At 43.8% G+C, this 14823-nt stretch overlaps 2 protein-coding genes across 2 annotated transcripts in view; both read right to left on the bottom strand.

Annotated features, from left to right (window-relative positions):
- The window catches only part of ndfip2 (Nedd4 family interacting protein 2), a 187568-nt gene that overhangs the window by 27772 nt on the left and 144973 nt on the right, over positions 1-14823 (bottom strand). The window lies entirely within an intron of this gene.
- slitrk1 (SLIT and NTRK like family member 1) lies at positions 8035-13724 on the bottom strand. Its single transcript, XM_079336423.1, has one exon. The coding sequence runs from the start codon at positions 12517-12519 to the stop codon at positions 10405-10407; it is 2115 nt and encodes a 704-aa protein (XP_079192549.1). The 5' UTR covers positions 12520-13724; the 3' UTR covers positions 8035-10404.

Raw genomic sequence — 14823 nt, 5'->3', positions numbered from 1 at the left:
AAACTGTCAGGCTAAACAGAGTGGGTGGGAAGGAAAGTCAATCCCTTCTCCCCCCCCTCAACCCTGTCGTCAAGAACCTATCGATTTGCCAGTCATCACAAGAGTGACAAAGGAGGGAAAAATCCAAGCTCTTCTTCTCAACACGGAACGAGTAGGATGGAGGGCAAACATGAGAGTATCGGATTAAAAGCTAATATGGATGGTCTTTGTCTGTTGCGAGCTCTTAAAGGTTGGTGTCTCTGGGTCTTGTTCTCGAGTGAGCGCGAGAATGACAGGCAGGCTTGGCCCAGTGTCGGCAGTGATGCAGGCGTTGTTCTGGTTCGTTGCGGTGAAGAGGGAGTGGCGCCAGAAGGCAAAGCTTTGGATTTAGCGGTCGGTCTTTGGCCTGAACTCTCTCTCATTTCTATTACAGCTGTTTAAATGGCGAGATTCTTCTGATTCCTGTGGCATCATGTCTTTAACTCCTTCAGAACTTAAAGATGTCACGCTAATCCATGTTTGAATTGTAAATTCTTTGTCATGAATATTCAATTGAAGCACCTGTTTTTGCGCACAGTCAGATGTAAAACATCAATGTATTTGATTTCTCTATAGACCAGACTTTAAGCCCATATGTGCAGAAACATATGGACACTTGCCAACATATGTCATGCAAATTTGGTACATTGATCTATCTAAGCATATTGCGGTGTGTCCTGTATAATATGGAGGCTCTTACTGCCTCAGTTTGTGGCAATGCAGATATTTCGCTTTGGCCCTAGATAGCCTAGCAGTCATGTAGCACGCCCCATGTACCGAGGTAATAGTCCTTTATCGCTGTTGCCGTGGATTCAAATCTGACCTGAGCCCTTTGCTGAACGTCATCCCCCACTCTCTTCCCCCAACATATCCTGCCCCTGTTTAGCTCTCCGAGTTATCCAAATGGCTGAAGCAAATGAGCATGCACATCTGGTCGAAGGTTGGGTTTGAATATGAACACCATCCACTTACAAACACACAAAAGAGAAGCCTACATTATTTGTGTTTGTGGTAACAATGTATGTAGGTGTCTGGCAAGAATATTCCAGCTCACATGAATGAGCATGTTGGAGGTTAAAACCAAATTTTAAAAAAAAGCACTTGATAATAGACTACATTTTGGAAACATGACTCATTGAGTTCAAAGTAAAGTATCCTTGGAATGACATTGCATTGGTTGCACGGGATTCTTTCAATGGTAATTGCACTACTTTGCAATTCATGAAACTTTGAATTGGTTCAGACACAGCTTAAGTTATGTGCCCTTGTGGGAAACTGAACTGAAGTATCATTGGAAATGTGAAAATCATAAATAATGGAGCTGAGCTTCTTCGCCAATTCTGAAAAATGTCCAAATTACCAAAATGACTGAACTCATTGTTATCTTGTCTTTTAAGAGTCAAATAATGGCACTCTAACACTTCAACTAAACTGACCGAATGTGTCATTTTTAAGAGCAGAAAAAGTTATCTCACTGAAACATCCAGGCAACAATTCAAAGCCTAATTTGGATCAGAGAGACGACAATATAGCTCTTTTTAGACACAGCTAGGTGTTTTCTCTGCTCTTTGAGTCTGCCTTCTCACCATAAATAACAGGTCAAGTAAGCCCAAGCCACATCCCCTTCGAGCAAGGGGTGTGGTCAAACCCAGCTCTTACTCTATATGTGGAATTGTTCTGATCCATGCTGTTGGTAAATGAGGGCCCTGGAGCAGGTTGACCCTCTTAAAAAACACAAACAAAACACTTGCTTTATTGCCACGAAATGATCTAATCTTTTGAGATATATTTGTCTCAAAGCAATGATTACGACACAAAGAAGATAACCACGATTACCTATTTGATAAGATTTTCTCTCAGGCTTCCATATTTGAGAAGATTATTGCTGTTTGAAGTGTATAAAAACTCATGACTGATAAAGGCATACACTTATTCAATGCTTGTCAACAGGCAAGGCAGGCAACTGCTAGGGGCCTCAGGCCAGTCAGGGGGGCCCTGAGGACTGACAAACTTCAAACTACAACAGTGGCCCAGAAGTGCAAAGTTTCTAATGACAGTAGTAAAACTCCTATAGTCACGCTATTAGCTTCGCGTGCATTCATTTTGTGAAAAAACACAAGTTTGTTTTTCAGGTAAATGAAGAGAAGATGAAAAGGAAAGCATTGCTGCTTCCAAGCGCACATGATTACAAATACTAACAAACTGCTATAAAGGGAAAGCCCACTCGAATGCTCTACAATCTTGAACAAATGTTGTTTATCAAGCAGTTATACTCTAAAAGAGTCAATAGAGGTACTCCAGTATCTTTAAGACTCCAGAATCTAATTGTGCCTTTTCCACTTCCATTGAGTAAGAATGTATGTCAGTGATCACAAGAGCGCATGGATAGTGCATTAACTTGAGTATAAGTTCTCCAAACTATTGCATTACAATGTCAACAATATCCAAGTGTATCTCCTCCAACAGGAGCCTTGGATGTTCACTTACACCAACATTTACAGTAAATGGCAGACCACTTGCCGAGACATTGACAAGTATGCGAGTCTCTTACTGAGCCACAGTAGGCCTCACTGGCCAAGTAAAAGAGAACTGCTGTCAGGGATACGATTGTGTTCATGATGTGACAGAGCGGCTTCGTCACTGAGTGCAGGCGCACACACCAACACACACGCTGACATGTACACCGACACATACACACAACAAACTTTTCACTCTGCCAATGCTCCTAATCACGCAACAAACCACGTCATCACGTCTTCCCGTTCCATAGTGCGACCAAGGGTGCACACCTGAAAGCTCTATTTTTGGTTTTTCATACATTTACATCAATTCTCAGCGCACTTACCATTTAGGACGTTCGGTATGCGCTCCGCGATGTCCCGTTCTGAGCCAAAGGCGGTCCATTTCCGCCAGGTAAATAGGCGGCCGTGGCACGCCATTATGATCACATGATGTAACTGATTATTGAAATGTTTGTTTTTAAATTATCTCCACAGAAAAGTTGCCGTGTTATAAATACCATTTTAATTTAAAAGGGTAAGTTAGTGGTGAGGAATCCACAGGGATGTAAACGGTTAAAACCGTTTATCTATGAGAAAATGCCTGTTTAAAATATTATGTAAATCATAATGCCCAGTGGGAGGGGCTTTTTGTTTAAAAAGAGGGCTGCTTGAGACCTTGAGGGCAGTTCACTCTGAGTGACTCAAGCAAATGTACATCCATATGTCGGGTATTATGTGCTCAAAGTCTTAAAAACCTTCAACTTAAATGCAGGTGTTCTTTAGGAACACCCCAGGCAAAATTTCACTCTCCTACTTCAGCACTACAAGAATTTTGTATTTCAGCTGTAAGGTTCCATTTGGGGGGATGTAAAGACATGAACCAGGGCCACACGCGTGTGGCTAAATGAAATCAATGAGATAATCGATAAGTAGGGGCTGGAAGAAGAGGATTACTTAGAGCTGGAGGAAACACTCGCCTGGCCATTCACTCATCTTGATTAAAGGCCCAGCTTTGTGCTTTGACACAAGCCAGCGGGCAGTGGGTTGACATCAGATCTGGGTCAATTATGAGTTGAGGTCCTTTTAATTACTTAGGGTGTTTGCTCTATGGTCTGTCTTGCAGACATGGGCGTGCAAGGAGCGGTTTAAAATATCTGAGCCCCTTGTGGTTTGATTGATTTTATCCGCCCACATTTAACGTCCAGGAGCCGCTTCTTAACTACGCAACTTTCATCAGAGTTGTTTTTATGCTTCTACGTGCAACTACACTAAAACTCCACCCTTCACCAGAGCTATATCAGTGTACCATGATTGTATTAAAAGAGTACATTAAGCAGACACACCTGAGACGCTACCTGCTTGGAAAATGGTACATGGACTTGAAGTTGCATTGGGCTCTTCCAGTTTTTTAGACCACTGGTGACACACCCATCAACACCCATTCACACACTGATGGCAGAGGTTGCTATGTAAAGTGTTCATCAGTATTAGCTAATCCCATTCACACACATTCACAGATCCCTGACACAGCAGCGAGGGCAAATAGAGGGTTTAGAATCTCGCCTCAGGACACATTGCCAAGTTACTGCCAGATCTGGGGATTGAACCCGCGACCGTCCAGTTGAGCGACAACCGACCGCAACCCGCCTCATTGTGCAGGGCAAAACAATGAAATTAGCTACAATAAAACAGACAGATTCAGCTAGACTCTCACAATAAAAGGCGCAAGCTAGAAACAACAACTGACCAATAAAAAAACAGCCTGCCAGCAAAGGTATCCCATTTTCCACTTTGGACGTACAACAACTGTCAACATGTGTTTTACATCGTAAAACATTTACATTAAGGGTTGATTTAGGCAGCTAAATATTGGTAAGATGTCAAGAAGCAATGATGGTTTCGGTCAAAATGAGGGGTGTCAAAAGGATTGTAAATAGATTGTAAATAACTATTGGAATTCAGTGTTTGAAATCTCATAGTTTTTGCATTTCCCCAAAAAATGTGTGCTTTTATTTTGTATCTTTGTACTGTCTGAAGCTGAGCGCACTTCCCTACCTGTTTGGAAACAAAACTTTTCTTTTTTTCATAGATTTATTTTTGGGCCTCCACAGTAGAAACACTACAGTGGATAGAGTCAGAAACCGAGGACAGAGATTGGATAATGACCTGCTGGAAAGGAGGCACAGGTTGAACCACCAGAAGGCCCATGGCCTCTGCACCAACCACACCCTACTGGGGCACCAACTGCTTTTATTTTGAAAGAAAGTAAGGAACTTGGAGTCAACCAAAGGTTTGTGTCTATGCGGTTGCTTAAAGAGGTTAAAGAAGATACAATGCATTTCTCAAATGAAGTCAACATTTACCAACAGTTTCACAATGGAATCCATCCAAGGCAATGTTTGTTTGACCAATCAATCACTTGGAACCTCCACCAATAAGCTAAATACCCATTGGCCACCAACCAAATGGTTTGTTGGAAGTCATGGGTGTCAGACCATGCTGGCTTCCTTTCTTGCAGTCAAGCGTAAGCTAAACTCAGTCATAAGCACAACATTAAGGACACAAGTGTTTCATGTCTGCCATACTGTGGCTCACAAAGAACTAATGGAAAACCCAACCACTGAGACTTATAGGCTAAGTGCTGAGCAGTGGATGGGCTAATAATAATATCTGGAAAGGAACACCAAGAAATCCCCGGGGATTATGCCAGATAATCACATCTACACACCCCCATGGGCTGAAAGCAGCAGGAAAGGTTGAAGTGGCTGCAGAGATTCTAAGTGCAGCTTTACTGGCAACTGTTCGCTACATCACATGGGACTTTCATCAAAGCTAACATCAAAGGCTAATACCCAAGCTTAATATCTTTTCGGGTTTTTTTTTTTTTTTTTTTTACAAAGGCTAAACAAGAGCAGACACTGTGAATCCGACCACAGGGAGCCAGATGAAAGCTAGCCACGGATGCTTGACGGCTAATTAAAGGGATAGACTGGTGTCTCAGTGTTTTAGGGTTTTTTTGGAATTGATTTTTCCATCCCTTAAGTGGCACCTCTAACGCTTATGCATGAATCAAAGCTTTTGTTCCTGCAATACCTTTTCTTTCAACATGCTGCTTTGTATTTTGGAGTCAGTCAGGGTATTACATCTCACAAAAACATATTTAGAAATGAATATGTTAAAATCTAGACTTGCATGAGGTAGCACAACAAAAGAAAATATTAGGAGTGGGTGTACAAGCTGTAATGGGATTTCCATTCGTCCGATGAGTAACCTCAACAACCAACCACCCTTCTCCTCTTAAAGAAGGAACCCTGAAGCAAAATAAAAGGAGGAAAACAGCTTCCACCACAGAACTCATCCACAAACTGTTTTCCATAGCCGGAGGAGTAAATGACCCAGACTTAAACCAAAGCGAGCCCATTGAGACTCACACCAAAAGCTGAGTACATGAGGTGTGCAGATGATGTTATCCCTGCTGGAAGTGTTGCATCAACTGCCAGCTCCTTGGGGGGAACTATCACACGAACTATGGCCGGCCTGCTGGGCCACAACAGTGTTGCAGTGCTGTGTGCCCAGCGTGTAAAAGAGGCTACCCCGGCTGCACTGTGTTTCCAACACCTTTTTTTTTTTTCTCCCTCCATCGCGTTAATGAATGGGCCCTACTGTTAGACACTGAGTCACACAGGACATTACAGCATGGGAACAACTGGCAGGGAACAATTCCCAATGGATGTGGGATACTTTGAATATCTATTATACCATAAAAAAAATGAAAGGTGCAACACTCTGCTGCACCAGATATGACATTTGCATTTTTTCCCATTAAACGCAATGAAAGCCCTAAATGTATACAATATATAACAGCAGTTGGAATAGCACCCAGTCCAGCAAAACAATGCATGACTGTATGTTCTGGGTATTAAATCAGTCTTAAGGAATCTAGATTTGTACCTTATACTCTACGGAAACCCAAAGTGGACATGCATCAAAACATTTCATTTGTTCACTTTTCCAGGGAGAACGAGTTCACTTCGTTTGATTTGACACAACCTCAACTTATTTCCCTGATTATCCAAGGATAAGAACACAGCACTGTTAGCTCGAGATAACGAGATACATTCAGAAAACAAACACAATTCACTCGTCGGGGGGGGGGGTATAAATACATAAAAGGGGTATAAATACGTCTTGATCTTGAAAAAAAACCGCACAATTTACTTGTTATGCCATTGCATTATTGTTTAGATGAGTACATTTTGTTTGTCTTCTTTAAATGTCAACCAATTAATCTTGTTATCTTGAGATAAAAATGCAGGTTTTCCCATGACAACAGGTATATTTTGTTCATCTTTTAAAGATCTCAAGAAAACAAAATATACTTGTTTTTTTTGTGGGGAGAACATAATTATTATCGAGATAAGCACATCATGATCTCAAGAAGACAAGGATGAGATAAAGAGATAGATACGATAGATAAGTTGCAGGGATGTGTGTCTCCTTAGGGCTTCCATAGTTTGCATCCATCAGAATTGTTGTACTTTTTGTCAAATGCTGGCTTACAAAGGGAAATTACGCATTCACAGTCACATTGCTGTGTTGTGCATTGTGTAATAATACAGGCAGCACTGCAGCAGGAGTCTAAATGTGTCACTTTCTCTCAAGGGTACCAAGATTAAAAAAAAAAAAAAATCCAAGAAATAAAGAAACACTTCTTCAAAGATTATAAAATATGAATAGAATATGCAATGAAACTATTTCCTACAGTGTATAGTCATCAAATCATGTCCATTTTACCTTTTTTGACACTTATTCCACACTGAGGAAGAAAGACATATGGGCAGTGTGTTTCAGCTGAGTGTATGGAAAGCCTTTAGGCTGTAAAGGATGCAGAATGATAAAGAACAGATGATAAATCAAAGCTGTCACACGTCTCATTACACCATAACAGTCAAACCCAGTCAAAAAAAAAACAACAACAACAACCCTCAAAGCAAACACCGTTTTGTTTTTTTGTTTTTTTTACTCAACCTCAACCACACTTTATTTAACAAAATAGAAGCAGGTCAAATATCGCAAAGCATAGAAATGTAACTTTTAAACACAGCGATTTTTGAAAATGATGACAAATCATCAGTGGGCTGTGGCACAGAAATAACTCTACAGAAGAGACACATAGCTACCCAAATGTCCCCCCCCCCCACACACACACACACATACCACCCCTCCCCTGTTGTGATTGGACAGGAAAGCAGGGAACAGGGGGCTTGGAATGGGACGTACAAATGACTGGACGTGAATGCAGGGAGTTGATGAAGAGGATGATGATTGGCCACAGATCTGCTGAGATGTTAGTCCCCCAAGGTCAACCATGTTTCGGACGCAGAAGAAGAGGGGGGAAGGGGGGGGGGGGGGGGGGGGGGGGTATGCACACACATGCAAAAGCTCTCACTCTCTTTCAGTCGCTCATTTCTTCTCACACTGACGCACACGTGCGAGGCTGCATGCCTGCGCGCACACGTGCGAGGCTGCATGCCTGCGCGCACACGCACTCTCATCCTGCGCACGGCGCGAGGGACAGGCAGACAAAAGAAAGGGGAGGGAAGTGATTCAGCACCATGGACAGCGCTCGTCTGTTCTGAAGGCTTAATAGATAGGGGGGAGGAGAAGAGGGAGGGGGTGTGGTGGCGGTGTTGGTGGCGCGGGGAGGAAGGGAAGGGGAAGGGGGTGTAAGCCCATCTCACATACTAACACTGTACATCATCATCTCATCATATCCATTGCATTTTTTCTGTCCCGATTCCTGCGTCAACTTTGTTCAAATTTGGCATTTTTACGGTTACAAACCAGTTAGCAAAGTCAAAACAAATCCCATCAGCACGAGGATTTCACGTAACAAAACAAACAAAAAAGCAAATTACACATTCCTCGCATCTCTTTCCGTCACAGCAGAGAAGTTAAAGAATCGAGAACTTTGGGAATTACGTCCCAACGTTTCAACTGTTTGTGTTGTTGTTGTATTCTTAAAGCAGTATTATGCTAAGCAGCAGACATGACAGCTTGAGCTCTGTAAAAACACGCTGTTCAGACATGGCATTTACTTTTTTTTTTTCGTTTCATCATGGGCTCACAAAAAAAAAAAAAAAAAAAAAAACATGCGACCCCCTCCAAGAAGAAGTTCAAAATGCTGGGTTGGAAAAAAAGAACAAAAAAGGCATCTTGCATTATCAAATTACCTCCGCTGTTTGTGTGTGTGTGTGTGTGTGTGTGTGTGTGTGTGTGTGTGTGTGTGTGTGTGTGTGTGTGTGTGTGTGTGTGTGTGTGTGTGTGTGTATGTGTGTCCGCTTCTCCCTCGAGCGAGAGAGGCACCACCTGTATCACTAAGGCCTGACCACATGCTGACTTCTCTCTCTCTCTCTGTTTGTTAGAAAGCATGAATCCCCCTCGCTTCACCGCCTGCTTCAAGCACTTTTTTTTTGTAGTTTTCTCGTAAATACAGTGAGTTTCAGTTCTCTTATTTGGACAACATTAGATGGCTTTACAAAAGCTCACAATATGATGAAAGTGAATCACAGCCAGAAGCTTCTTTTTGTTCGTGTGTGTGGAGGAATACTTCTTTTTCTGACATAAAAAAAGCATTCTATCCTATTTCCGTCTACCTGCTCTGCTTACATAGATCGAATTAAACCTACATAGCTCAATTTAAAACACCTCTTTGCTCAGTTGTTGAAAAAATATGATGGTATAAACCCCCCCAACCCCCTCCCTCCCTTCTTTTTTTTCAATGACTAGTTGTTCCTTCCTCTCACCAAAAGCAGGCTATAATCATTGACACACAAAAACCACGGAACTGTTTTTTTTTTTTTTCGTTTTTTTTTTTTTTTCTGAAGCTACATTAACTTTGCAGCAGAAGCATCTGAGTGACGTTAACTGGTCATGCTCATCTGCATGTCGGAATATCTGTAAAGTCAACAATTGGCACACCATAAAATAACACAGTTTTTACATTCATAAAGGAGATGATGAGTGCGCAGACGTGGGTTCAAATCTTGCGCCATCTAGTACGGTATAAATAACCCCAATATTTATCGACAATCAAATGATAACAAACAGAAAAAGAACATGCACTGACAGCTTTACTGCTTTTTTTTCTGATAGTCTTCGTTTCCACATATTGATCCCCTCGTTCTCTCTCCAAACAAGTTTGAAAACAACAAATACAAATCCTAACTGCAGGTTCACAAAAAATAGAGAAATGGCACTTTGTAATAGTCATATATAATTCTTAATATCTATATAGCGTCGTCATATTGATATAACATGGAAAAGGGTCGAGTTTGCTTCTTTGTTGGTTATGGTGGTTATGGTTCCTCGCCGTCGTGTGTGTGTTTGAAACCATGCGGAATATCATCATGCAGATTATGATACATCGGTCCGAGTATTTACATTTACATTCATGCGCTCGTGCACCATTCCCCAGGTCCTCTCTCTCTTGCTTTCTCTCGCTTTCTCTCGTTCTCACACACACGCCTTCTCCCCCCATCGCTCCTTTTTTTTTTTTGCTCCCTCTCTTTTGTCTCGCACAGATCCGTAGTCCGATTGCGGCAAATAGCAGAACTGGGAGGAGGAGGAGGAGGGGGGAGAGGTTTTTTTAGCCAGGGGGGAGGGGGGGCTTGGCATATACATATATTACAGAGTGGGGGCCTGTGCGCAGCAGCAGCAGACTGACTTACTTGGTTCAACTGGAGAAAACATGACATAAACAAGTCTGTGTTCACCAAAAAGCGGATGATTCGTTCCGTGTTTAGTCTTTAAGTCAGTCTGTCTGTGTGTCTGTTTTGTAATCCAGTCGGGTGGAGGCCTATTGTACTAAAGCAGAGTCTCTTTTTTACGCATCATTAGTCGTAGAGAGGTGCGTGCTGCAGTCGAAGCCCCGGTGCGCGCTCCCGTCTGCGTTGTAAGGCCCGCTGTGCCAATACGACGAGTCACACACTGTCTGCAAGGAATTGATCTCCGACGCGGAGGAGTTCCCGTCCCTCCGCTTTGATCGCTTTCGATTCCTCAAAATAAACACAAGCATTCCCACGACAGTGAACGCGGATGTGACAAACACCAGTAGCAGCCCGGGGACGAGCACGGAGATGGAGACCCTGTTCGGCTCCAAATACGAGTTCGAGCGCGTCCCCGAGTCCAGGGTGAAAGTGCTGTTTTTGGACAGAGGTGTGGGGGAGATTCTATCATAGAGTTTGGGGCACATGAGGTCGTTCCGGACGTAGCGGAAATCGCGTTTCCAAAACTCTTCAGGGGACTCACACTTGAGATCACTCACTATCACGTCGGCCCCGAGTTTCTCCGTCCACTGCTTAAAGGGCACGATGTTGCACGAGCAATCCCACGGGTTCCCGTGCAGATCGATCTGTATGATTGAATTGAGCTGGTCTAACACGCCAGCCACAGGGAGATAGGGGAAATAATTATTATGCAGGCTAATTTTGGACAAAGAAATCCCAAGGAAAGCATCCACAGGTAAAGATTTCAGCAAGTTGTTGTTGAGGAACAGAACCCTTAGGTTTGGCATGGGGCCGAAAGCACCTGCCACGATCATTTGGATGTCGTTATATTCCAAACTGAGATATTCCAGATTCACAAGGCCCACAAACATCTCTGCTATCAGCGTATCCAGGTAGTTCTTATCCAAGTACAGCCATCTGAGTTCGCTCTGATTCAGGAAAGTGCTGTTGTCAATCATCTTGATGTTGTTCCCGCCCAGATCGAGCAGGTTAAGGCTGGAGTAGCCGAGCAGCTGGTTCTTTTTCACCGCGTGGATGTTGTTGTCTCTCATGTTTAATTCGTGGGCAGCCAAGGGCCTCGGTTTGAGGTTTGATAAGTTCTCGATCTTTTTGCCCTCACAGTTGACCCCAAGCCCTTGTCTGGAGCCGACCAGCTTGCAGTTGCACGGCTGGGGGCACGTCATGTTGTGCAGCTGCTCCCTGTCCCCGTTTACACCTGTCAACACTGGAGTTGGCTTCGTTTTCAGCTGCCAGTTCTCACGAAATTTGGAGCGGTTCCTGGCTCCGTGGCCGCCAGGCGTTGGGGGCCCGCTGGCGTCTCTATTGGGCTTGAAAGGCGTGGGACGGGGACCGTGGGCCACGGGAGCGGAAGTCTCCTCCTGGGTGGGAGGGGCGACCAGGCTGGTGTCCACACCGCCGCTCAGAGAGGGGCACAGATCCACTTCTGACGTCTCGTTTAAGTCGCTCCCTTGCAGCCTGGTGGGCGCCTCGCACACAACCCTCCCAATGAGCGCGTTATGTGGTATGTTCTCCAGCCATTCCTTAAGAGAAACCAGGTCGCAGTTGCAGTCCCACGGGTTGTCCTCCAACAAAACCTCCGCAATGCCAGGTATTTGCTCAAGAACCCCCTCATAAGGCACCGTTTTGATTCGGTTCCCACGCAGGTCGAGATGCGTAATGGGCACATGTTGAAACACGTTTATAGGTAGCGCACTGATGAGGTTGTCGTTAAGTATTAACACTTCAAGTTTATTTAGGTCCCTGAAAACGGCGGGGTCAATATCCCTCAGTAGATTAAAATCAGCTTGGAGATACTCCAAGTCGTCTAACCCCAGAAATGTACTCTTCCTGAATGATCGTATCTTATTGTTATTGATGTGCAGCCTTTTCACCAGCTGCAATCCCAGAAAGGCGCCGGGGACAATGTCGTGCAGCCCGTTGTTTTCCAAATGCAAGCTCACAGCATTGTAAAAGTTGGCGAACTCGTTGGGAAATAGCCTGGATAGAGAATTCCCGTGCAGGAGCAGGTGATAAAACTGCGAGCTCGGGCCAGTCAAATGCTGCAGAGTGGTGAAGCTCCTTTTTTCGCAGTCTATGTGCAGATCTCCCTCGACCTCGTTGCAAGAGCATATCTGCTCCTTACAAACGTCCCTTGTAACATTTCCACTAGCAACACAAAGAGCCGCATTCAGAAGAACAATCCAAAGCAGCATTTTTCAACGTGAATAATTCATCCCCGGTTTCAAGACATACGAGCTGTGAACTGAGTCTACATCAATGCGAAGAAAAATACGGATATATTCAGAGACATTCAGGGAGAAGATGAAGCAGTCTTTCATAACACATCCATGCTGCATCTAACCTGCACTTGTGTCCAGACTTCCAGTTGGAAAATGACCACATAAACGTCTCTTTCACATCGACTGAATCCTCGCAGCCTCCGCGTGTTTATGATGAAAATCAAACACAGCAAAGGGTAGTAGAGTCCGACACATCTTTATGGGGTTTTTTTTCTGTCAAATCGTCAAAGACTGACCTTGGCAGGGGGAAAAAAATGTAACAAATCCGTGCCTTTTTTCCTCGTCCCTCCAGACGTTGCTGCGTGTTGCGGCGTCGGGAGCTGTTCCCTCTCCCCTGGTGCTGAACTCACACCCTGCGCTGGAGCTATCAGAAGGAATCCCAGCGCTGCAAACCACCCGCATCCCCTCTCACATCCTTCGGCGCCTTGCCTTGCCTTGTTTTTTTTTTTGCCTTGGCGCTTTTTTTCGGTTGCAAATCGGGAGATCACAAAAGGAGAAACGCGCAGACAGTGTTCATCCTAGCGCGGTGCTCGAAGAATAATCTGACACCCTCTACTGAGCTGTTATGGCAAAAAAAAAAAAAAAAAAATCCGTCGACTGAGGGAATGCTGCGAAGAGAGAGCAGAGGGGAGAACAAAAAAATCAATCCGCATATAGAGGCGAGATTTATTTTCTTTAATCACACTTTATTGCTGTCCATTGGTAGGATATTTCCCTCCAGAGGCGCAAAAACATGTTCCCGTGAAAATCTTCCTCCTACAGTAAATTTCACTCTTAAAGCGTGGCAAAAGTGTCCCAGTCGGCATCGTTGAAAACCACTGGTGAGATTTCACATTAGGATCGTGATCCCTCAGTTCAATGCCTTCAATTACCCCCCATTCTTGGAGGATAAACGGCATTAGTTTGGCGGATATCTCCCTCGTTTGCGCTACGTGCCTCCACTGTTACAGCCTTGACTTTCGCCCCGCGCTTTGAAAACACTGTTGAATGCGGTAAAAACAATAATCCAGATACAGGCATGCCTCAGTCCAGCAGAAGAAGACGAAGAAAAAAACAGTTGACTATACAACAAACGATGCGTCAGTGTAGCACCCTATATGCGCATGTGTGCGTGACGTTTCTTTCTTTTTTTTCTTTTTTTACCAATGTAAAAAAAACCATATTTTGCAAAAATATACTGACAACTGTATGAAAAAAGAAAGGATGTAGTTTAGACATGTTTATCACACGCAGTGGTTTGGGGTTGTTACATCAGATAAAGAAGTGGGGGTTGAAGAGGAGAGTTTAGGTAGTTATCAGCCCCCCTACCACCACCACATCCCTCCTCCTCCTCCTCCTCCTCCTCCTCCTCCTCCATCTGCAGTGCTCAGTTGGGCAGGACAGAAAATGGCACGCAAAGTTAAATATTCTTGGTGTCTCTGGCATCTTTTGTTTATGTTGTTTTGCTTATGCAAAGAGGAAACAACAGGGACACACACACACACACTCACACAAGTGCAATGAAAGCGAGTCGGGAGATTCCAGGAGATTTGCAATAAGCAAAACATCATTAGGACCACCTACATATGGCTGTAAAGCATTCCCATTATGGTCCATTGGCTGGTTATGATTTCTCCCTACCCACATACCTGCCTGTCTGTCTCTCTGTCTGCTTGTTTTCTGTACGTGTACACACACACACACACACACACACACACACACACACACACACACACACACACACACACACACACACACACACACACACACACACACACACACACACACACACACACACACACACACACACACACACACACACACACACACACACACACACACACACACACACACACACACACACACACACACACACACACACACACACACACACACACACGTTGGCTTGTCTGTATGTGTTTCTTCTTCTCTTTTTATCTGCCTTAAGACGTCTTCTTTTTCCATCTGTATCCGTTAGTGAGATCAACCTGGTGGCGTGGGTACTTTTGACACATACGGAAGCCCTAAGCCGCCAAACATCCACACATTTTTTTTAACTGTTTCTCCTGTGATAACAACCGCCCCCCAAAAATACAAGTTGGCATGGTTACAGTCCAGTTGAGTAAATGTAAACAACAGGCTGATATTTTATGTAAAACTTGGTAAATTAAAAAAAAAAAAAAAAAAGCACTTTCTTGTTTACATACTAAAAATTCTGATTTTCTTTTGTAACGCTAA

Source organism: Symphodus melops (genome assembly GCF_947650265.1).
Source record: "Symphodus melops genome assembly, chromosome: 23".
NCBI classification, from domain to species: domain Eukaryota; kingdom Metazoa; phylum Chordata; class Actinopteri; order Labriformes; family Labridae; genus Symphodus; species Symphodus melops.
Note: the sequence above shows the minus strand (reverse complement) of the source record. Positions and strands in the feature narration are given on the sequence as shown.

Excerpts from the sequence above, each read along its gene's own strand:
- slitrk1 (XM_079336423.1), bottom strand. The coding sequence starts at position 12,519 with ATGCTGCTTTGGATTGTTCTTCTGAATGCGGCTCTTTGTGTTGCTAGT.